This window comes from Bombina bombina, chromosome 2 (assembly GCF_027579735.1).
Source record: "Bombina bombina isolate aBomBom1 chromosome 2, aBomBom1.pri, whole genome shotgun sequence".
Classification (NCBI taxonomy): domain Eukaryota; kingdom Metazoa; phylum Chordata; class Amphibia; order Anura; family Bombinatoridae; genus Bombina; species Bombina bombina.
This window is the reverse complement of record NC_069500.1, coordinates 868,521,338-868,546,432: the sequence shown is the minus strand read 5'-3', so window position 1 is coordinate 868,546,432 and position 25,095 is coordinate 868,521,338. Positions and strand designations below refer to the sequence as shown.

At 40.5% G+C, this 25,095-nt stretch overlaps 1 protein-coding gene across 1 annotated transcript in view; it reads left to right on the top strand.

Moving 5' to 3' along the window:
- The window catches only part of ANTXR2 (ANTXR cell adhesion molecule 2), a 584,995-nt gene that overhangs the window by 290,828 nt on the left and 269,072 nt on the right, over positions 1–25,095 (top strand). The window contains exon 10 of the mRNA XM_053703194.1: positions 4–73. Coding sequence (XP_053559169.1) covers positions 4–73 — 70 coding nt within the window. The remainder of the gene's footprint in view (positions 1–3; positions 74–25,095) is intronic.

Below are 25,095 nucleotides of genomic sequence, written 5' to 3'. Positions count from 1 at the left end.
CAGATGCCAAACCAATCTCTGTCCACTCCCAAACTATGCTTTGTCCAGTTGCGGTTCTACATGAAGCAGGACAGTGAGTATTTATATAAAAAAATAAAAATCGATGGGTGATATATATTGTGTTAATATTTGTAATGCGTTTGTATTAACAAAATATTAAAACTAAATGATTAAACTTTTGAAAATAATAAATAATTATTATGTATTTGTATAGTGCCGCAATATTCTGTAGCGCTGGCTACACAGGTAGAGGTATACAATGGCATAGATTTGTGGTAAGATATAAATACACAGCAGACTAAAGAAAACTAGTACAGGAAGAGGAGGGCCCTGCTCCGAAGAGCTTACAGTCTAAATGTTGAGGTTGCAGAGACATAGGGGCCTATTTAAGAAAGTGCGAGCCGACATGATCCAATATTGCGGATCATGTCCGCTGCACATCGATAAATGCCGACAGCATATGCTGTCGACATTAAAGGGCCATAATACCCAAATGTTTAAACACTTGAAAGTGATGCAGCATAGCTGTAAAAAGCTGACTAGAAAATATCACCTGAACAACTCTATGTAAAAAAGAAAGATATTTTACCTCAAAAGTTCCTCAGTAGCCCCACCTCCCATTGTAAAGGATTTCTAAGCAGCATTTTAGTGTGTCTGTCCTGGGACAGCTTAGGGGATGAGCCTCGTGAACTCTCATATTATTTCACCAATCAGGTAAAGGAAGCTTACTATGAAATCTCATGAGAGTTAAGTCAAATCTCATGAGATCACAGTAAGAGTTCATGACCTCAGCACTGCTGATGCTGATTGGCTGCTGTTCATTTCTTCATTTTTTTTTTATTTTTACCTGCAGCTGGGAGCAGGTGAAGTATAACTTTTTACACAGAACTGACTCTGCTGAGCTGAGGAAGTTGTGAGGTAAAATATCTTCCTTTTTTACATAGAGATACTCAGGTGATATTTTCCTGCCAGCTTTTTACAGTTATACTGCATCAGTTTCAAGTGATTTAGCATATGAGTATTATGTCCCTTTAATCATTGCACCAGCAGTACTTGTGAACTGCTGGTGCAACGCCGCCGCTAGCAGCAGGTGTCAAGTCAACCCGATCGTATAGGATCGGGTTGATTTCCGGCGATATCTGTCTGCCGCCTCAGAGCAGGCGGACAGGTTATGGAGCAGCGATCTTTAGACCGCCGTTTCATAACTTGTGTTTCTGGCGAGCCTAAAGGCTCGCCATAAACACGGGGCATCAAACTCCATTCATATGGAGCTTGATAAATATGCCCCATATAGTTTAGAGTAGTTTGTCATGTGGATTGTAGTTGTAGCAGTAAGTCTAGGCATTTCAAGATTTATTTTGGATATGATTAAAAATAGAGGAGAGATTAGCATTTCTAAATAGCTGGGTTTTTAATGTAATTTATTTTAGGAACAAGTAATATAAGTTGGGAAGAGACAATTATAAACATATAAGGGAAAGCGAGCTGGGATTGCTTCATGGTCTGAAAAGGCTCTGGTAAAGATACCTTTTTTAATGATGTTATTAATATATTAATTATTGCTGCAACCTTTGCCTAGCAAATCTGCCATGTCAGCAATATTGTCACATAATTATATTTTTTTTATAGATTCAATCATTGTTCATCCTTTCACACTATGGGGCCCATTTATTAAGCTCCGGATGGAGCTTGAGGGCCCGTGTTTCTGGCGAGCCTGCAGGCTCGCCAGAAACAGCAGTTATGAAGCAGCGGTTTAAAGGCCGCTGCTCCATAACCTGTCCGCCTGCTCTGAGCAGGCGGACAGACATCGCTGCAATTCAACCCAATCGGGTTGATTGACACCCCCCTGATGGCGGCCGATTGGCCTCAAATCTGCAGGGGGCGGCGTTGCACCAGCAGCTCACAAGAGCTGCTGGTTCAATGCTGAATACAGAGAGCGTATTGCTCTCCGCATTTAGCGAGGTCTGGTGGACCTGATCCGCACTGTCGGATCAGGTCCACCAGACCTTTGCTAAATATCCCCCAGTATCTTAGCTTGGGGCTTAACAAATGTAGTGGCTCCCTGGTGCCTTAAATTTAGTCCCTGTCGCCCTGGTTTAAAGAACCCAAGACATCCATGGGTGCCCCCCACTTCACCACACTGGCTGCCATCAGCCACTCCTAACATTTAGTGTCTTGATTTCCTTTCTAGGCCATGCAGCTGTGAAATACAAATACAGCTTGTATTGTGTTATTACATAATGTTTGTGTGTAATATAAATGGGCAAAAGTCTGTTTTTGGCTCCTAATTTTTTGTGCTGGCTCCTAGATTTTGAACAAATTTGTTGAACACTGCCTTCACTAACCTGGTCATTACATAACAAAATATTACAGAACTGTTGTTCATATGAGGTCATCTGCACTAGCAATCTGTCATTGAAAACCATTGTGCTTTATAATATTCTTGAATTGTTACAATTCTGATATATGTAGTAATTTTTTTTGCTATATAATGTTTTTTGTTCTTTGCAAGCTATTGTCATTCATTTTTGCTGTATTGAGATGCGTGAAATAAATGGATTAGAATAGATTCCGTTTTTCAAATAAAGGAGTCACCTCATGCTGTTTCACTTGTGATGTGAACAGGTTGCTGTGACCAGCGGTGTCCTCTGAAGAAAAACTTTGACTTTACTGTCCCTTTAACAATTTTGGCTTCCTGGTCTATTGTTTCTTTACAGCAAACTTGCAATCATAAAATCTGTGTTTTCTACAATGTAATGTTCTAACTGTGCCACTCATACAGCCTACATCCTGCCAAAGCTTACTCCATAAACTATTTATGTTTTGTTTTCTAAAAAAATCTTATCCTGTCTGTCACTCAGTTTCCAGAATCAACTACACAGCAAAAATTCTAGAGCTGAGCAGATTCTTATATAGGGTAAAAAATGTATTGGTGTTGAGAAAATGTTTTGTCATTGGGGTCTATTTCAATCTCTACAATCCTTTTTATGGGCATTTTTTTGGCTCCTGATCTGTGTTTTTCAAGTTCTGAGCGATTATAATCCAATCAATAACACCATTTCTGTATTTAGAAAAGTTTGGATTGGATTCAAGCAGATAGTAGATTTGGTATTCCCATTTCCCCCTGACCAGGAGCTTTACTTTGGCAACAAAATGGACACATTGAATTCAACACACAAAGTGCAAAAGTTGCCTTTTCAACATGTTTGCCTATATTCCAAGATTATTTGGAATAATTTTATTATCCTGTGCATGAGCGATACACTCTTGAAATGGCCACAGACTCCATTTTAGATATACAGATAAATATATGGGGGCCAATTTATTATGCTGCGAATGCTGCAGTTTCCACGCGAGCCTTTAGGCTCGCTGGAAACTTAAAGGGACAGTACACTGTAAAATTGTTTTTATATGAATGTATTTTTAATGACTTGTTATACCAGCTGCAGAGTATTAAATGTATGAGAAATTGAATTTTCAGGTTTATTTATGTGTATGAAGTAGCTGGTTTTGTGCTTTGAAACCACAGCCTATTACAATGGGTTGAGCTTCAGGTAATATCAGATCTCATTATGTTATCACTTTTATGTACACAGACTTGCTTCCTTATCTTATATTTGTCTAGAAAAAAAATACTTAAAGAGAACAATGGAAAATTATAATTTTATTATTTAACTATCACGCCCCCCACTGAGAGTGTAATCTCTTCTGATGGCTGTGTGTACATAGTCTGTCAATAGCTGATACTCCAGTATCAAAACTTTCAGTATAGGTTGGGAAACCACAAGCTAAATCAGCTATTTCAAAGGCCAAAATAGGGGTAAAGGAGATACTTGTAAACAATGTAATACACTCCGGCAGGTAAAATTAATCATTGGGAACAATTTAAATGGGAGAACATTTTTGGGTGAACTGTCCCTGAGGAGCGTATTGCTCTCCGCATTTAGCGAGGTCTGGTGGACCTGATCCGCACTGTCGGATCAGGTCCACCAGACCTTTGCTAAATATCCCCCAGTATCTTAGCTTGGGGCTTAACAAATGTAGTGGCTCCCTGGTGCCTTAAATTTAGTCCCTGTCGCCCTGGTTTAAAGAACCCAAGACATCCATGGGTGCTCTTCTGATGGCTGTGTGTACATAGTCTGTCAATAGCTGATACTCCAGTATCAAAACTTTCAGTATAGGTTGGGAAACCACAAGCTAAATCAGCTATTTCAAAGGCCAAAATAGGGGTAAAGGAGATACTTATAAACAATGTAATACACTCCGGCAGGTAAAATTAATCATTGGGAACAATTTAAATGGGAGAACATTTTTGGGTGAACTGTCCCTGAGGAGTTTCTGAGGTGGCGGACAGCAATCATCACGATCAGATACGATCAGGATGATTGACACCCCCAGCTAGCGGCCGATTGGCCAGGAATGTGCAGGGGGCGGCATTGCACAAGCATTTCCCTAGATGTGCGACGGACATGATCCACTACAGCGGATCATGTCCGCCCACACAATGTTAAATCAGCCCCAATGTCTAGAATCATTACACCTATATTCAGTACTATACGCCAGTAGTGGGCGGGACATCATACATTTACATATCTATCTGTATTTAATAGCCATATACGTGATATCCCATACAGCTGAGACCTGCATGAAACGTGTGAAAGCTGAAATTACAACTGCAACATAAAGAAATGAAGAAAGGCAGTTTAGCAATCGTGCTCTTAAAAATGTTTGTTTTTATTTCATACTCAGATTTTCGTGATTACAGTAATTTCATCTTCTTAAACAATTTTCTATCAGCAATCTTATCACTATTTGTGATAGGGATTAACCATTTGCCATTACGTCTTTTTAATTGGCGACCAAGATCTTTTGCACAGATTTTTACAGTAAACATAAGTCTCAAATAACGTTTTACAGTATCTAGAACCTTGTGTCACTATCTTTCAGTCTGTACAGTGAGGTTCGGAACTTTCACTGATATTTTCAAATTCTCTTAGTAGTTCCAGCCACTTTCTTGTTATGGAAATTAATTTCATGTTGTTGTATTCTTGATTTTAAATGAAAATGTTGCCAAAGCAGTAAACAAGGTTTCTCCAACATTGGTGTGTCCGGTCCACGGCGTCATCCTTACTTGTGGGATATTCTCTTCCCCAACAGGAAATGGCAAAGAGTCCCAGCAAAGCTGGCCATATAGTCCCTCCTAGGCTCCGCCCACCCCAGTCATTCTCTTTGCCGTTGCACAGGCAACATCTCCACGGAGATGGTTAAGAGTTTTTTGGTGTTTAAATGTAGTTTTTATTCTTCTATCAAGTGTTTGTTATTTTAAAATAGTGCTGGTATGTACTATTTACTCTGAAACAGAAAAGGATGAAGATTTCTGTTTGTAAGAGGAAGATGATTTTAGCAGACAGTAACTAAAATCGATTGCTGTTTCCACATAGGACTGTTGAGATGAAGTAACTTCAGTTGGGGGAAACAGTTAGCAGACTTTTCTGCTTAAGGTATGACTAGCCATATTTCTAACAAGACTGTGTAATGCTGGAAGGCTGTCATTTCCCCTTATGGGGACCGGTAAGCCATTTTCTTAGTCAAACATACAGAATAAAGGGCTTAATAAGGGCTAAAAAACTGGTAGACATTTTTATGGGCTAAATCGATTGCTTTATTTGGGCATATTATTCAGATTTAGGCTAACATTTGGCATTTATAATCTTGGGGAACGTTTATAAAACGGCAGGCACTGTGTTGGACACCTTTTTCAGTCAGGGGGCCTTTCTAGTTATAGACTGAGCCTCATTTTCGCGCCATTACTGCGCAGTTGTTTTGGAGAGCAGGGCATGCAGATGCATGTGTGAGGATCTAAGAATCACTGAAAAAGCTTCTAGAAGGCGTCTTTTGGTATCGTATTCCCCTCTGGGCTTGGTTGGGTCTCAGCAAAGACTATAGCTGGGACTGTATAGGGGTTAAATTTTAAAACGACTCCGGTTCCGTTATTTTAAGGGTTAAAGCTCTGAAATTTGGTGTGCAATACTTTTAATGCTTTAAGACACTGTGGTGAAATTTTGGTAATTTTTGAACAATTCCTTCATACTTTTTTACATATTCAGTAATAAAGTGTTTTCTGTTTGAAATTTAAAGAGACAGTAACGGTTTTATTTTAAAACGTTTTTTGTGCTTTGTTGACAAGTTTAAGCCTGTTTAACATGTCTGTACCTTCAGATAAGCTATGTTCTATATGTATGAAAGCCAATGTGTCTCCCCATTTAAATTTATGTGATAATTGTGCCATAGCGTCCAAACAAAGTAAGGACAGTACTGCCACAGATAATGATATTGCCCAAGATGATTCCTCAAATGAGGGGAGTAAACATGATACTACATCATCTCCTACTGTGTCTACACCAGTTTTGCCCATGCAGGAGGCCCCTAGTACATCTAGTGCGCCAATACTTATTACCATGCAACAATTAACGGCTGTAATGGATAATTCCATAGCAAATCTTTTATCCAAAATGCCTACTTATCAGAGAAAGCGCGATTGCTCTGTTTTAAACACTGAAGAGCAAGAGGGCGCTGATGATAATTGTTCTGTCATACCCTCACACCAATCTGAAGGGGCCATGAGGGAGGTTTTGTCTGATGGAGAAATCTCAGATTCAGGAAAAATTTCTCATCAAGCTGAACCTGATGTTGTGACATTTAAATTTAAATTAGAACATCTCCGCGCACTGCTTAAGGAGGTGTTATCTACTCTGGATGATTGTGACAACTTGGTCATTCCAGAGAAATTCTGTAAGATGGACAAGTTCCTAGAGGTTCCGGTGCCCCCCGACGGTTTTCCTATACCCAAGCGGGTGGCGGACATAGTAAATAAGGAGTGGGAAAAGCCCGGCATACCTTTTGTTCCCCCCCCCTATATTTAAGAAATTATTTCCTATGGTCAACCCCAGAAAGGACTTATGGCAGACAGTCCCCAAGGTCGAGGGGGCAGTTTCTACTCTAAACAAACGCACTACTATTCCTATCGAAGATAGTTGTGCTTTCAAAGATCCTATGGATAAAAAATTGGAAGGTTTGCTTAAAAAGATTTTTGTACAGCAAGGCTACCTTCTACAACCAATTTCATGCATTGTTCCTGTCACTACGGCAGCGTGGTTCTGGTTCGAAGAACTAGAAAAGTCGCTCAGTAGAGAAACTCCATATGAGGAGGTTATGGACAGAGTTACCGCACTTAAATTGGCTAACTCTTTTATTTTAGATGCCGCTTTGCAATTAGCTAGATTAGCGGCGAAAAATTCAGGGTTTGCTATTGTGGCGCGCAGAGCGCTTTGGCTAAAGTCTTGGTCAGCGGATGTGTCATCCAAGACAAAATTGCTTAACATCCCTTTCAAAGGTAAAACTTTATTTGGACCAGAATAGAAAGAGATTATTTCAGACATCACTGGGGGAAAGGGCCACGCCCTTCCACAGGATAGGTCTTTTAAGGCTAAAAATAAGCCTAATTTTCGTCCTTTTTGCAGAAACGGACCAGCCTCTAATTCTGCATCCTCTAAGCAAGAGGGTAATGCCTCACAACCCAAACCAGCCTGGAAACCAATGCAAGGCTGGAACAAGGGTAAGCAGGCCAAGAAGCCTGCCACTGCTAACAAAACAGCATGAAGGAGTAGCCCCCGATCCGGGACCGGATCTAGTGGGGGGCAGACTCTCTCTCTTTGCTCAGGCTTGGGCAAGAGATGTTCAGGATCCTTGGGCGCTAGAAATAGTTTCTCAAGGTTATCTCCTGGAATTCAAGGAACTACCCCCAAGGGGAAGGTTCCACAGGTCTCACTTATCCTCAAACCAAATAAAGAGACAGGCATTCTTACATTGTGTAGAAGACCTGTTAAAAATGGGAGTGATACACCCAGTTCCAATAAAGGAACAAGGAATGGGATTTTATTCCAATCTGTTCGTAGTTCCCAAAAAAGAGGGAACGTTCAGACCAATTTTGGATTTGAAGATCCTAAACAAATTTCTCAGGGTACCATCGTTCAAAATGGAAACTATTCGAACGATTCTACCCACCATCCAGGAAGGTCAATTTATGACTACCGTGGATCTAAAGGATGCGTACCTACATATTCCTATCCACAAGGAACATCATCAGTTCCTAAGGTTCGCTTTTCTGGACAAGCATTACCAGTTTGTGGCCCTCCCATTCGGGTTGGCCACTGCTCCAAGGATTTTCACAAAGGTACTAGGGTCCCTTCTAGCGGTTCTAAGACCAAGGGGCATTGCAGTAGTACCTTACTTGGACGATATTCTAATACAAGCGTCGTCTCTGTCAAAAGCAAGGGCTCATACGGAGATCGTTCTAGCCTTTCTCAGATCTCACGGATGGAAGGTGAACAAAGAAAAAAGTTCTCTGTCCCCGTCTACAAGAGTTCCCTTCTTGGGAACAATAATAGATTCCTTAGAAATGAGGATTTTTCTGACAGAGGTCAGAAAATCAAAACTTCTAAGCTCTTGTCAAGTGCTTCATTCTGTTCCTCGTCCTTCCATAGCGCAGTGCATGGAAGTAGTAGGATTGATGGTTGCAACAATGGACATAGTTCCTTTTGCACGAATTCATCTAAGACCATTACAACTGTGCATGCTCAAACAGTGGAATGGGGATTATACAGACTTGTCTCCAATGATTCAAGTAGATCAAAAGACCAGAGATTCACTCCGTTGGTGGCTGACCCTGGACCATCTATCCCAGGGAATGAGCTTCCGCAGACCAGAGTGGGTCATTGTCACGACCGACGCCAGTCTGGTGGGCTGGGGCGCGGTCTGGGAATCCCTGAAAGCTCAGGGTCTATGGTCTCGGGAAGAGTCTCTTCTCCCAATAAACATTCTGGAACTGAGAGCGATATTCAATGCTCTCAGAGCTTGGCCTCAACTAGCAAAGGCCAAATTCATAAGGTTTCAATCAGACAACATGACGACCGTTGCATATATCAATCATCAGGGGGGAACAAAGAGTTCCCTGGCGATGAAAGAAGTGACCAAAATAATTCAATGGGCGGAGGATCACTCCTGCCACTTGTCTGCGATCCACATCCCAGGAGTGGAAAATTGGGAAGCGGATTTTCTGAGTCGTCAGACATTCCATCCGGGGGAGTGGGAACTCCATCCGGAAATCTTTGCCCAAATAACTCAATTATGGCGCATTCCAGACATGGATCTGATGGCGTCTCGTCAGAACTTCAAGGTCCCTTGCTACGGGTCCAGATCCAGGGATCCCAAGGCGACTCTAGTAGATGCACTAGTAGCACCTTGGACCTTCAACCTAGCTTATGTATTCCCACCGTTTCCTCTCATTCCCAGGCTGGTAGCCAGGATCAATCAGGAGAGGGCCTCGGTGATCTTGATAGCTCCTGCGTGGCCACGCAGGACTTGGTATGCAGACCTGGTGAATATGTCATCGGCTCCACCATGGAAGCTACCTTTGAGACAGGACCTTCTTGTTCAGGGTCCATTCGAACATCCAAATCTGGTCTCCCTCCAACTGACGGCTTGGAGATTGAACGCTTGATTCTATCAAAGCGTGGGTTTTCAGATTCTGTTATAGATACTCTGGTTCAGGCCAGAAAACCTGTAACTAGAAAAATTTACCATAAGATATGGAAAAAATATATCTGTTGGTGCGAATCCAAAGGATTTCCATGGAATAAGATAAAAATTCCTAAGATTCTCTCCTTTCTACAAGAAGGTTTGGAGAAAGGATTATCTGCAAGTTCTCTAAAGGGACAGATCTCTGCTTTATCTGTCTTACTACACAAAAGACTGGCAGCTGTGCCAGATGTTCAAGCATTTGTTCAGGCTTTGGTTCGGATTAAGCCTGTTTACAGACCTTTGACTCCTCCCTGGAGTCTAAATCTAGTTCTTTCAGTTCTTCAAGGGGTTCCGTTTGAACCTTTACATTCCATAGATATTAAGTTACTATCTTGGAAAGTTTTGTTTTTAGTTGCAATTTCTTCTGCTAGAAGAGTTTCAGAGTTATCTGCTCTGCAGTGTTCTCCGCCCTATCTGGTGTTCCATGCAGATAAGGTGGTTTTGCGTACTAAGCCTGGTTTTCTTCCTAAAGTTGTTTCTAACAAAAATATTAACCAGGAGATAGTTGTACCTTCTTTGTGTCCGAATCCAGTTTCAAAGAAGGAACGTTTGTTACACAATTTGGACGTTGTCCGTGCTCTAAAATTCTATTTAGAGGCTACTAAAGATTTCAGACAAACATCTTCCTTGTTCGTTGTTTATTCTGGTAAAAGGAGAGGTCAAAAAGCGACTTCTACCTCTCTTTCCTTTTGGCTTAAAAGCATTATCCGATGGGCTTACGAGACTGCCGGACGGCAGCCTCCTGAAAGAATCACAGCTCACTCCACTAGGGCTGTGGCTTCCACATGGGCCTTCAAGAACGAGGCTTCTGTTGACCAGATATGTAAGGCAGCGACTTGGTCTTCACTGCACACTTTTGCGAAATTTTACAAATTTGATACTTTTGCTTCTTCGGAGGCTATTCTTGGGAGAAAGGTTTTGCAAGCTGTGGTGCCTTCCGTTTAGGTGACCTGATTTGCTCCCTCCCTTCATCCGTGTCCTAAAGCTTTGGTATTGGTTCCCACAAGTAAGGATGACGCCGTGGACCGGACACACCAATGTTGGAGAAAACAGAATTTATGCTTACCTGATAAATTACTTTCTCCAACGGTGTGTCCGGTCCACGGCCCGCCCTGGTTTTTTAATCAGGTCTGATGAATTATTTTCTCTAACTACAGTCACCACGGTACCATATGGTTTCTCCTATATATATTTCCTCCTGTCCGTCGGTCGAATGACTGGGGTGGGCGGAGCCTAGGAGGGACTATATGGCCAGCTTTGCTGGGACTCTTTGCCATTTCCTGTTGGGGAAGAGAATATCCCACAAGTAAGGATGACGCCGTGGACCGGACACACCGTTGGAGAAAGTAATTTATCAGGTAAGCATAAATTCTGTTTTTCTTAATTAATTTTTTTTTTTTAAAAACTTCTTTTAAAATATCAAACCACAACCAATTTTGGATGTGTTTCACTTTGAACGATTGTGATCACTTTGGTAATAATAAAAAGAAAACTGCTGTTACCGTTTGATCTAATATCGGAGAATGAAACGGAATGATTAGAATTTACTAGAGTTTACTCTACAACAGCCTTGCAAAGCACCATTAACATAAGTAAAGTACCTGAAAGTGGCCTTTACATAAATATGTTTCAACTCAGAAGCGAAACAATAAAAAACACTAAAACCCTGCAAATATAATTTCATAACTCAAGTTTTTTTTCTAATTGATTCTGTTGTTTCAATTGGATTGGATTAATTTGAAAACTGATAGAAAAACCAACAAGCACCCAAGACCGCTGCTTCTTAACTCTTGTTGCCGGCGACCCTTAAAGGCTCGCGCGGAAACAGGTGTATACGCCCCCATTTGGGCCATGATAAATCGGCCCCAGAGCATGCGATTTTAAGCAACTTTCTAATTTACTGCTATTAGCATTTTTTCTTCATTCTCTTGGTATCTTTATTTGAAAAAGTAAAAATGTAAGCATAGGAGCCGGCCCCTTTTTGGTTCAGCACCTGGGTAGCGCTTTCGGATTGGTGTCTAAATGTAGTCACCAATCAGCAAACGCTACCCAGGTGCTGAACCAAAAATGGGATACCAAGAGATCGAATAAAAATTGACTTTTCCTTTAACTGCATAACTCCATGAGCAAATCAGGGGCACCGTACACATGTAGCCACCAATTACTGTCCTTGTTCTGCTCAGGACTGGCACAGAAGCAAATGTAGTACATGCTTTTTACCAGTTTTAACCTCTTGTGCTTAAACCTATACTTACTAATGAATATTGGTGTAATAGAAACATTCAAGCTTTTGCATTTTTCAATGTATTTTGTTTAGTTATAGCAGTATATTTTCAGCATTCCTGATAATATCTGTACCCAAAAATGTTAAAAAAAAGAAGGCTGTCATGTAAGATAACTAATGTTTAGTGTTTTTGCCTAATTAACTTTTGGCTAAGGATTCCAACACATTAAGTAGCTAGTTAGTGCGTGCTGAAAATAAACACATCTGGCCTCGCACTGAGTGAGGGTTCTCTCTGTGTGGGTGACAGATGTGCTGATCATTTACCCTGTTTTCTCTGTGTTTAAATAATTAACAGCACACTGGAGAAGAAGCTTTAAACAGGCAGCTGAATAGCCTTACAATGTGAGATCTGTGGGCATTCGGGCTACTCGACTTATCTTTTAAAAATGCATAGTGTAAAGGTTATGTAGAGCTACCTATTTTGACAGCAGCCAAAATAACTATTTACCTCACTGTTCTATCTGTCTAAAAGTCTCAGACAGAATTAAAGAGACATTAAACACTAAACAAATGTTAGATAGAATGATGCATTCAAATATAAGATTAGTCTGAGAATATCATGTAAATGTATTTTTATATAGTTTAATTAGCTGTTTAAATATTGACAATATAAGTGTAAAGTTTTAGTGTCTATAAAACAATGGGAGCTGCCATGTTGTAACTTAGGTTACCTTCTCTGCTGTGGCCAATTAGGGACAGTTATAAATAGGTCACTTGAGTGTGCAGCCAATGGCTGTGTGGAATAGAACAGTATTCTGCATTTCCATTCCAGCTCTAACAGGAACTGAAAAGCTCACAATTTCAGAATGGAATTACAGGAAAAGGGGACAAAATAAATCATTAAAGTATATTGCAGACTTTTTTATACATATACAATTTGTCATTTTATATTACCATCTCAAAATATTTAATGTCTCTTTAAAGGAACAGTAAACAAATTGGGCTAGATTACAAGTGGAGCGCTAAAAATAATTTGCCCGTTTGCAGGCAGCAATAGTTACCCATTACAAGTGGCTGGTTATTGCTGCCGCGAGCTTGCGGTAGCAATTAGCGCTCCAAAAATTAACCAGAGATTGGATCATTTGTGAAGAACGTTTTCAGAGCTCATTTAGACTGTGTACTTTTGGCTGGAACAGGCAGGTTTCACTTTCACTTTGTGAGTTGCTCAGCTCCTAATAGCTTCACACACTTTTTCATAGCAGGGGAGGTCCTGCCTTGCGCACCATGTGACTGGGTGCGGCTTCATTTACTTCCTTATGATCCTGCTGCAGAGTGCACCCCTGAGGAGCATTTCTTGATAACTTGTCTGGATCTAGGAGGTGGTGAGTGCCCCAGCCATTGGTTTTGTAAAGGTGCCGTTCTATATTTAAAACGTTTATTTTCATATCGTTTCTCTTTCTACTGTGTTATTACAACCTGAGGGACCTAAGATCCCTAAATTGAATAGGGTTTATGAACACAGAAAGGTCCCACAAACTTTTCCGGTCCTAAATGGGAAAGAATTGGAACATCCTTTTCTCCCTCGGCTACTTTTAAAAAATTGTTCCCGGTCCCTGACTCTCAATTAGAGCTGTCGGGCTCCATCCCTAAGGTGGATGGCGCCATTTCGATGCTAGTTAAACATACTACTATCCCTCTTGAGGATAGCTCTTCCTTTAGAGAACCTATAGACAGATGCTTGGTTTCAGGATGTTTAGGATCCTTGGTTTCTGGAGGTCGTATCTCAGGGATACCGGATAGGATTCAAATTTCATCCACCCAGGGGAAGATTCCTACTCTCCAGACTGTCTACAAGAGCAGAGAAGAGGACAGCCTTTTTAGATTGTGTACGGGATCTAGTCTCCTTAGGAATAATTATCCCGGTACCTGCATCAGAAAGAGGTCTGGGGTTCTATTCAAACTTCTTCATGGTTCCTAAAAAAGAGGGAACTTTTCATCCAATTCTGGACTTGAAGTGACTAAACAAATTTCTCAGTTTCCCCTCCTTCAAGATGGAGACTATAAGATCAATCCTTCCCCTGATTCAGGAAGGACAGTTTATGACTACCATAGATCTGAAGGATGCATACCTTCACGTTCCTATCCACAGGGATCATTTACAGTTCCTGAGGTTTGCCTTTCTAGATCAGCACTTCCAGTTCATAGGACTTCTGTTTGGCTTAGCTACTGCTCCAGGATATTCACAAAGGTTCTGGGGGCTCTTCTAGCAGTTGCCAAAACCCGAGGTATAGCAGTAGCTTCTAACCTGGATGATATCTTGGTACAGGGACCATCTTTTCATCTAGCGAGGGATCACTCAGAATTTCTTCTAAGTCTTCTTCAGTCATATGGATGGAAGATAAACTTGGAAAAAGAGTTCTCTTACTCCAGACACCAGAGTAAATTTCCTTGGCACAGTTATAGATTCAGTGTCCATGAAGATCTTTCTAACAGATCAGAGACGTTGCAAGCTAATACCACCATGTCTTGCCCTCCAGGCCTCCTTGAGACCTTTGGTGGCCCGGTGTATGGAGGTGATTGGACTCATGGTGTCTTGTATGGACATCATTCCCTTTGCCAGATTCCATCTCAGACCTTAACAGCTATGCATGCTGAGGCAATGGAACGGTGACCATTCCGATCTGTCACAACAGATAGTTCTGGACAGCCTGTCGAGAGACTCGCTCTCTTGGTGGCTCTATCAAGATCACCTGTCCCAAGGCACGTGCTTCTTGAGACTGTCCTGGGAGATTGTGACTACGGACGCCAGTCTATCTGGCTGGGGAGCCGTTTGGCGTGGGTTTGGCCCCTACTGGGTTCGTCCCAGTTTATCAGATTCCAATCAGACAATGTAACTTTAGTAATATTTATTGAGAAAAAAGAAAGGTATCGTGTGGCACACTGTTTAAAGAGCCTGATTAGCTATATCATAAGTTAGCACGAAGATTATTGATAATTAGTTAAAATGTAACTTTTATTTAGACAAAAAATAAAAAAAACATTAAAAATACATGAGAGAATTGTCTTAAATTAAAAGCATAAATGTAGCCAAGAAGAAAAGTGTGTGATGACCTTGTACAGTGCATTTACTCTATAACATAATGTCATACTCTTAAACTAGTACACCCTGTGTCAAAAGGATGTTGGGAACAAAATTAATTGAGTAGTAGAGGGGAATAGCACTAGAACATCTATGGAGGTGACAGAATTAATGCCAGCAGTTAAAAGGCTACATTTGATACATGGAGAAGCATGTGTATAGTGTAGTTGATTCGGTTAAAAATTAATTCATAGGTTAGTTCCGAAAGAAACTGCCCTATAGTGAGGATGAGAGTGGACTAGCTTCTTTTGTGTATAGTGAACACAGACAGTGTTGCTTCCCACAAATTTAAGTCAGTGTAGTTCACAATAACTTTCAGGTAGTATACTTTAACCCTGGTGTACTTAAACTATATATTTGATCATATCAATAGTGGTATCAGTGTTATAAGCACTAATAATATTAGGATAGTGCTTAATCCAGAAAAACTGGTAACTATTTATTTGTGTAAGTACATTTCGGGATATCACTAGGATTATCTACTAGTAAACTGAATACTATAGGTACCAGGGACAAGAAAGTATGGATTGATTATTAAATCATAACTCAGGTAATTTGGGGATGTATAGTCGTGCCGAAGGCACAGAGTCCTGCCGCTATTACCTAATATACTTGGAAATTACTTATGAAAAAGCTGATACATATAACGGTGCAGTGAGCATCTAACCATCAGATATAAGGTTGTAGGTAATACACAATCGTGACAGGAGCACGTAGTTCTGTATGCAAAAAACCACCACAGTAACTATTTATAGAGTGCTCGATCTAACGAAGCACATAGCATATTAAATATCCATTAACGATTATTACATTTTAGTGTTGCAGTTTGGGAATATAACACGCTGCTGATTTATGTCTCGCCCCAGACCACGTAGCTTCCTATTACTCGCTGGTTTATATGGTGCACTTAACACATTTACATGTTAAAATTCGAGGGTGTTAGAGTCTAACGCGGCAGTAAGTTAGCATATGATGCTGCTGTAAACTCAGATTAGTGACTTGCTATCGGAAGCTGGGTTATACGTGGTTCTTAACATATTTCAAGTCTTGTGGGTTTTTTTGTTAAGGACAGACGCAGCGATGCGAGAGTATCAAGTGCTGCTATTAAATATCAAACACTAAAGCAAATGTTTTTCAAAATTTAGGATGCCCCTGGTTTACCCATATGTTTTAGTTGACTAGATAACAAAAAGCCTAAAGAGGCCAACAAGTATTAAATCTAAATCATTAGTTAAACCATAAGTTAAATATCATTAACAAAAGCACAAAAGAAACAGTGCAAACGCCTGACGCGCGTTTCGCCAACTGCTTTGTCAAAGGCAGTTGGCGAAACGCGCGTCAGGCGTTCGCACTGCTTCTTTTGTGCTTTTGTTAATGATATCTACATTTATGCTTTTAATTTAAGACAATTCTCTCATGTATTTATAATGTTTTTTTATTTTTTGTCTAAATAAAAGTTACATTTTAACTAATTATCAATAATCTTCGTGCTAACTTATGATATAGCTACTCAGGCTCTTTAAACAGTGTGCCACACGATACCTTTCTTTTTTCTCAATAAATATTACCTAGTATATTCTGGTATCAGGCACTGCCCTACTGAGATACGTAGGTTTATCTTGTAGGGAATTTAAGAGCCCGACACTCGTTCCCACTTTCAATTCCCCCTAACCAAGGGAATTTCTGTTCCTCATAAATGTAACTTTAGTAGCCTACTCAGCGGATCATGTCGGTCAGACATATGATAAATCGTCCGCAAGGGCTCTACTAGGAACTAACAACAGCTCAGTAGCTTGTTCTATGGTGAGTTACCACCTATATCACTCTGATCCCGCTTAACAAGGTCAGTCCAGCGCGGAAATACCAGGCGATTCTCCTCTGAACAAGGAACATAGCAACCCCAGGGATTATTGTTTTGGCCTCGTCAGTGAGGTACAGCCATATCCCTCTAAGCACGTTGGGCAAGGAGTCCATATCTGGTTTCCCCCATCATGGGGCAATTACAAATCTCTTTGAATTGTACAATTTTTGAGTCTTGATGCTTTTTTTTAGATTCCTAAATGGGTTTTAATGAATCAAGGCCATTGTCTACAAGTTCTGTTTCAGCATAAAAAATATCTCTAAATCTGTAAATACTTTAATATTTTAACGGCTTATACTTAATACTTTTGTAGTCATTATATTGCATTGCATATCCAAGTTTGAATTAAAGGGACACTCAAGTCAAAATAAACTTTTATGATTCAAAAAGAGCTTGCAGTTTTAAGACACTTTCCAATTTACTTCTTTTATCAAATTTCACAGTCTTTTTATTCACACTTGCTGGGGAACAAACTCATACTGAACATGTACACAAGCTCACAGTGTATATTAGTCTGTGATTGGCTGATATCTGTCACATGATACAGGGGGCTGGAAAATGGTAGAAAAGATAAATTTGTCAGAAAAAAATCTACAGCTTATTTGAAATTCAAAGTGTTATTGCCTTGTCTTTTTATTATGTACTTGTTAATTATGCAATTCAGCTACATTGATTGATCCTTTAAATATATTGATAGACAGAATTTCCCCCGGTGTTAGTGAAGTGTAAATATGTAAGTTTATTTTTATTTGTATAGCTTTGCCATTTCAAAAAAAAGGCTGTATTTGTATCTTAATGTGTATAGAACAGCGCAGAACACATTTGCTAAAGATTCCATGCCCCAAGGATCTTAACACTCTTATTGGAAGTTGGAAAGACTGACAAATGCAAAAAGAGTTAAATGACATGAAACCCAAAATTTTTCTTTCATTATTCAAATAGATTATACATTTTAAACAGCTTTGAAATTTACTTCTATTATCACATTGTCTTCATTCTCTTGGTATCCTTTATTGAAGGAGCTAGCTGAATACATTGGCAAGCCAATGATAAGAGGAATATTTGTGCAGCTACCAATTAGCAGCTAGTTCCTAGCCCCTGCGCCTACAAAGGTATGCTTTTTAACAAAGGATACAAAGAAAATGAAGCAAAATAGAAGATAATAGAAGTACATTTTTGGGTTTAATGTCTCATCAAGTGCATTTGCATGTCTTTGCTTGTGCATATGTACCATATAAAACTGCTTTACATAAATATTAAATGTATGCACTTGGTAAAGTGTGATACAGTTTGCATAAACACGGTTGGTACAGCGAGAAAGCAATTTCAATGGTTGAAATAGCGCCTTTTTACAAAACAAGTTTTGTAGTGTCAGAATTGTTTCAAAACACAGTATAGTGACCAGGACAACTATTTTTTTTATGTGGGGTAATAATATCCTGTACTGTTAATCTTGTTTCTAAACCAAAAACATAAAAAAATGCCAAAATTCAAAATAAATATTTTATTATAAACGAACTAAGAAAAAACATATAATGAAGATTTTTATAGTATTATGCATATAATTTATATCTCATAGACCCATGTACTGTATACCTTAAATACTCCAGCTCAAATGGATTAAACAATCATGTTTTTTCTTTCAAAAACAGCCGTATTAAATCTAGACCATTGTATATTAAAGGGACAGTGTATTGGGAAAAAAAATGTTATTTTTTTGTTCCCTAATATCCATTTTAACTGCTAGGGTGTATCAAATTGTTTTAATTTATTTTATAATTTGAAAAGCTGCTTTTGCCTCTTGTATCTCCAATCAATCAGTACTTGGTATAGAAAAGCTAGGTAAACAAGAACGCTTAGAAGAAACCAAGCTCTCAGTGGGGGTTTAAGATAGAGAGATAATAAAATATAAATTTTCCCATTGTTATCTCTAAGTTCTGGCCTATCTGTGTATATAGTGAGAGAAAAACACAATTTATGCTTACCTGATAAATTTATTTCTCTTGTGGTGTATCCAGTCCACGATCATCCATTACTTGTGGGATATTCTCATTCCCAACAGGAAGTTTCAAGAGGACACCCACAGCAGAGCTGTAATATAGCTCCTCCCCTAACTGTCATAGCCAGTCATTCGACCGAAAACAAGCCGAGAAAGGAGGAACCATAGGGTGCAGTGGTTACTGTAGTTTAAATTTAAAAAATACCTGCCTTAGAATGACAGGGCGGGCCGTGGACTGGATACACCACAAGAGAAATAAATTTATCAGGTAAGCATAAATTGTGTTTTCTCTTGTAAGGTGTATCCAGTCCACGGATCATCCATTACTTGTGGGATACCAATACCAAAGCTAAAGTACACGGATGAAGGGAGGGACAAGGCAGGTACTTAAATGGAAGGAACCACTGCCTGTAAAACCTTTCTCCCAAATATAGCCTCCGAAGAAGCAAAAGTATCAAATTTGTAAAATTTTGAAAAAGTATGAAGCGAAGACCAAGTCGCCGCCTTGCAAATCTGTTCAACAGAAGCCTCATTTTTAAAGGCCCAAGTGGAAAGCCACAGCTCTAGTGGAATGAGCTGTAATCCTTTCAGGAGGCTGCTGTCCAGCAGTCTCATAGGCTAAGCGGATTATGCTTCTTAGCCAAAAAGAAAGAGAGGTTGCCGAAGCCTTTTGACCTCTCCTCTGTCCAGAGTAGACAACAAACAAAGCAGATGTTTGACGAAAATCTTTAGTAGCTTGTAAGTAAAACTTTAAAGCACGGACCACGTCCAGATTGTGTAATAGACGTTCCTTCTTCGAAGAAGGATTAGGACACAAGGATGGAACAACAATCTATTGATTGATATTCTTGTTAGATACCACCTTAGGTAAGAACCCAGGTTTGGTACGCAGGACTACCTTATCCGTATGAAAAATCAGATAAGGAGAATCACATTATAAGGCAGATAGCTCAGAGACTCTACGAGCCGAGGAAATAGCTACCAAAAACAGAACTTTCCAAGATAAAAGTTTGATATCTATGGAATGAAGAGGTTCAAACGTAACTCCTTGAAGAACCTTAAGAACCAAATTTAAGCTCCATGGTGGAGCAACAGGTTTAAACACAGGCTTGATTCTAACTAAAGCCTGACAAAATGCCTGAACGTCTGGAACATCTGCCAGACGCTTGTGCAAAAGAATAGACAGAGCAGAAATATGTCCCTTTTTTCCAAACCTTCTTGGAGAAAAGATAATATCCTGGGAATCCTGACCTTACTCTATGAGTAACCCTTGGATTCACACCAATAAAAATATTTACGCCATATCCTATGTTAAATTTTCCTGGTGACAGGCTTTCGTGCCTGTATTAAGGTATCAATAACTGACTCGGAGAAGCCACGCTTTGATAAAATCAAGCGTTCAATCTCCAGGCAGTCAGCCTCAGAGAAATTAGATTTGGATGGTTGAAAGGACCCTGAAGTAGAAGGTCCTGTCTCAAAGGCAGAGACCATGGTGGAAAGGATGACATGTCCACTAGATCTGCATACCAGGTCCTGCGTGGCCACGCAGGTGCTATCAGAATCACTGATGCTCTCTCCTGCTTGATCTTGGCAATCAGTCGAGGGAGCAGAGGAAACGGTGGAAACACATAAGCCAGGTTGAAAGACCAGGGCGCTGCTAGAGCATCTATCAGTGTCGCCTTGGGATCCCTGGACCTGGATCCGTAACACGGAAGCTTGGCGTTCTGGCGAGATGCCATGAGATCCAGTTCTGGTTTGCCCCAACGATGAATCAGTTGTGCAAAAACCTCCGGATGGAGTTCCCACTCTCCCAGATGAAAAGTCTGACGACTTAGAAAATCCGCCTCCCAGTTCTCTACACCTGGGATATGGATAGCTGATAGGTGGCAAGAGTGAATCTCTGCCCAGCGAATTATTTTTGAAACTTCTAACATCGCTAGGGAACTTCTTGTTCCCCCTTGATGGTTGATGTAAGCTACAGTCGTGATGTTGTCCGACTGAAATCTGATGTACCTCAGAGTTGCTAACTGAGGCCAAGCCTGAAGAGCATTGAATATCGCTCTTAGTTCCAGAATATTTATTGGAAGGAGAGACTCCTCCTGAGTCCACGATCCCTGAGCCTTCAGGGAATTCCAGACTGCACCCCAACCTAGAAGGCTGGCATCTGTTGTTACAATTGTCCAATCTGGCCTGCGAAAGGTCATACCTTTGGACAGATGGACCAGAGATAACTACCAGAGAAGAGAATCCCTGGTCTCTTGGTCCAGATTCAGTTGAGGGGACAAATCTGTGTAATCCCCGTTCCACTGACTGAGCATGCATAGTTGCAGCGGTCTGAGATGTAAGCGTGCAAACGGCACTATGTCCATTGCCGCTACCATTAAGCCGATTACTTCCATACACTGAGCCACCGAATGGCGCAGAATGGAATGAAGAACCCGGCAGGAATTTAGAAGCTTTGATAACCTGGACTCCATCAGGTAAATTTTCATTTCTACAGAATCTATCAGAGTCCCTAGAAAGGAAACTCTTGTGAGTGGGGATAGAGAACTCTTTTCCTCGTTCACTTTCCACCCATGCGACCTCAGAAATGCCAGTACTACGTCCGTATGAGACTTGGCAATTTGGAAGTTTGACGCCTGTATCAGGATGTCGTCTAAATAAGGGGCTACTGCTATGCCCCGCGGCCTTAGGACCGCCAGAAGCGACCCTAGAACCTTTGTAAAGATTCTTGGGGCTGTAGCTAATCCAAAGGGAAGAGCTACAAACTGGTAATGCCTGTCTAGAAAGGCAAACCTGAGAAACCGATGATGATCTTTGTGTATCGGAATGTGAAGATAAGCATCCTTTAGATCCACTGTAGTCATATATTGACCCTCCTGGATCATTGGTAGGATGGTACGAATAGTTTCCATCTTGAATGATGGAACTTTGAGGAATTTGTTTAAGATCTTTAGATCCAAAATTGGTCTGAAGGTTCCCTCTTTTTTGGGAACCACAGACAGATTTGAGTAAAAACCCTGTCCCTGTTCCTCCTTTGGAACTGGATGGATCACTCCCATAACTAGGAGGTCTCGTACACAGTGTAAGAATGCCTCTCTCTTTATCTGGTTTGCAGATAATTGTGAAAGGTGAAATCTCCCTTTTGGGGGGGAAGCTTTGAAGTCCAGGAGATATCCCTGGGATATAATTTCCAACGCCCAGGGATCCTGAACATCTCTTGCCCACGCCTGGGCGAAGAGTGAAAGTCTGCCCCCTACTAGATCCGTTACCAGATAGGGGGCCATTCCTTCATGCTGTCTTAGAGGCAGCAGCAGGCTTTTTGGCCTGCTTACTTTTTTTCCAGGTCTGGATTGGTCTCCAGACCGTCTTGGATTGAGCAAAAGTTCCCTCTTGTTTAGCATTAGAGGAAGTTGATGCCGCACCTGCCTTGAAGTTTCGAAAGGCACGAAAATTAGACTGTTTGGCCCTAGATTTGGACCTGTCCTGAGGAAAGGCATGACCTTTTCCTCCAGTGATATCAGCAATAATCTCCTTCAAACCAGGCCCGAATAGGGTCTGCCCCTTGAAGGGAATGTTAAGTAGCTTAGATTTTGAAGTCACGTGAGCTGACCATGATCTAAGCCATAGCGCTCTGCGCGCCTGTATAGCAAAACCAGAATTCTTAGCCGTTAGTTTAGTCAAATGAACAATGGCATCAGAATAAAAGAATTGGCTAGCTTAAGTGCTCTAAGTTTGCCAAGTATGTCATCCAATGGAGTCGCTACCTGTAAAGCCTCTTCCAGAGACTCAAACCAGTACGCCGCAGCAGCAGTGACAGGGGCTATGCATGCAAGGGGCTGTAGGATAAAACCTTGTTGAATAAATATTTTCTTAAGGTAACCTCTAATTTTTTAACCATTGGATCTAAAAAAAAAGCACAACTGTCCTCGACAGGGATAGTAGTACGCTTTACTAGAGTAGAAACTGCTCCCTCCACCTTAGGGACTGTCTGCCATAAGTCCCGTGTGGTGGCATCTATTGGAAAAAAATTTCTAAAAATAGGAGGGGAAGAGAACGGCACACCTGGTCTATCCCATTCCTTATTAATAATTTCTGTAAACCTTTTAGGTATTTGGAAAAACATCAGTACACACCGGCACTGCAAAGTATTTATCCAGTCTACACAATTTCTCTGGCACTGCAATGGTATCACAGTCATTCAGAGCAGCTAAAACCTCCCTAAGCAACACGCGGAGGTGTTCAAGCTTAAATTAAAATGTAGAAATATTAGAATCAGGTATCTTTCCTGAGTCATTAACATCACCCACTGACTGAAGCTCTCTTTCCTCAGCTTCTGCATATTGTGAGGCAGTATCAGACATGGTTCTTAAAGCGTCAGTATGCTCTGCATTTTGTCTCACCCCAGAGCTATCTCGCTTACCTCTAAGTTCAGGTAGTCTGGCTAATACCGCTGACAGTGTATTATCCATGACTGCCGCCATGTCTTGTAAAGTAAACGCTATGGGCGCCCTAGATGTACTTGGCGCCATTTGAGCGTGAGTCCCTTAAGCGGGAGTCAAAGGGTCTGACACATGGGGAAAGTTAGTCGGCATAACTTCCCCCTCGTCAGATTCCTCTGGTGATAAAATTTTTAAAGACAGAAAATGATCTTTATTGCATAAAATGAAATCAGTACATTTGGTACACATTCTAAGAGGGGGTTCCACCATGGCTTTTAAACATAATAAACAAGGAGTTTCTTCTATGTCAGACATGTTTATACAGACTAGCAATGAGACTAGCAAGCTTGGAAAACACTTTAAATCAAGTTAACAAGCAGATATAAAAAACGGTACTGTGCCTTTAAGAGAAACAAATTTTGTCAGAATTTGAAAAACAGTGAAAAAATGCAGTAAATCAAACGAAATTTTTACAGTGTGTATAATAGGCTAACAGAGCATTGCACCCACTGGATGGATGATTAACCCCTTAGTTCAAAAAACGGATCAAAAAAATGAAATAGACGTTTTTTTAACAGTCACAACCAACTGCCACAGCAAGCTGTGGCCCTACTTTCCCCAATAAAGGACTTTGGAAAGCCTTTGGGCCCTTTAGAGATGTCCTATAGCATTCAGAGGGCCTTTGAGGGAAGCTGGATGTCACAGTTTGTAATTTTAACTGCACCAACTGTAACTTTTATACTACAACAGTGGAAAGCCTCAGGTTTCTAGTCAAAATTTAAGCCAGCCATGTGGAAAAAACTAGGCCCCAATAAAGTTTTATCACCAAAGCATATATAAAAACGATTAAACATGCCAGCAAACGTTTTATATTGCAATATCATAACTAGGGTATTACCCCTGGGAGTAAGCATAATACCAGTCGTTATTAAATCACTGTATTCAGGCTTAACTTACATTAATCCGGTATCAGCAGCATTTTCTAGTGTTTTCCATCTCTAGAAAAAATTATAACTGTACATACCTGATAGCAGAATAAACTGCACGCCATTCTCTCGCTGAAGTTTTACCTCATCTGTGTAATCCCCTCAGACATATGTGAGAACAGCAATGGATCTTAGTTACAACCTGCTAAGATCATAGAAACCTCAGGCAGATTCTTCTTCTATTTACTGCCTGAGATAAAATAGCACAACTCCGGTACTATTTAAAAATAACAAACTTTTGATTGAAGAAAATAAACTAGCTATATTTAACCACTCTCTCCTACAACGTCCTAGCTTGTTGAGAGTTGCAAGAGAATGACTGGCTATGACAGTTAGGGGAGGAGCTATATTACAGCTCTGCTGTGGGTGTCCTCTTGCAACTTCCTGTTGGGAATGAGAATATCCCACAAGTAATGGATGATCCGTGGACTGGATACACCTTACAAGAGAAAGATAAGGAGGATTGTGAGTAAATAGAGAGATACGCTCAAGCTCAGCCTATTTGATTAGGCTGTTGATCCGGTTAGCAGCACAAGCTGTTGCATATAAAAAATATACCTAAAGGAACAATTTCCCATCAATGTTAAACTTTGCAGCTGGTATAACAAGTCATTATAAACACATCAAGGGACATTAATTTTACAGTACACTGTCTCTTTCAGAACATCTATAAATGGCATTAGTGTGTTGCGTCTATGTACAAAAGCAATGTTCTCTATAAAAGGTTTTGAAATAATGTGAAAATAAAGCCTAACCAGAGAGATTTGTGGTTTCTGGAGTGCTGTATGAGCAGCCACAATGACTT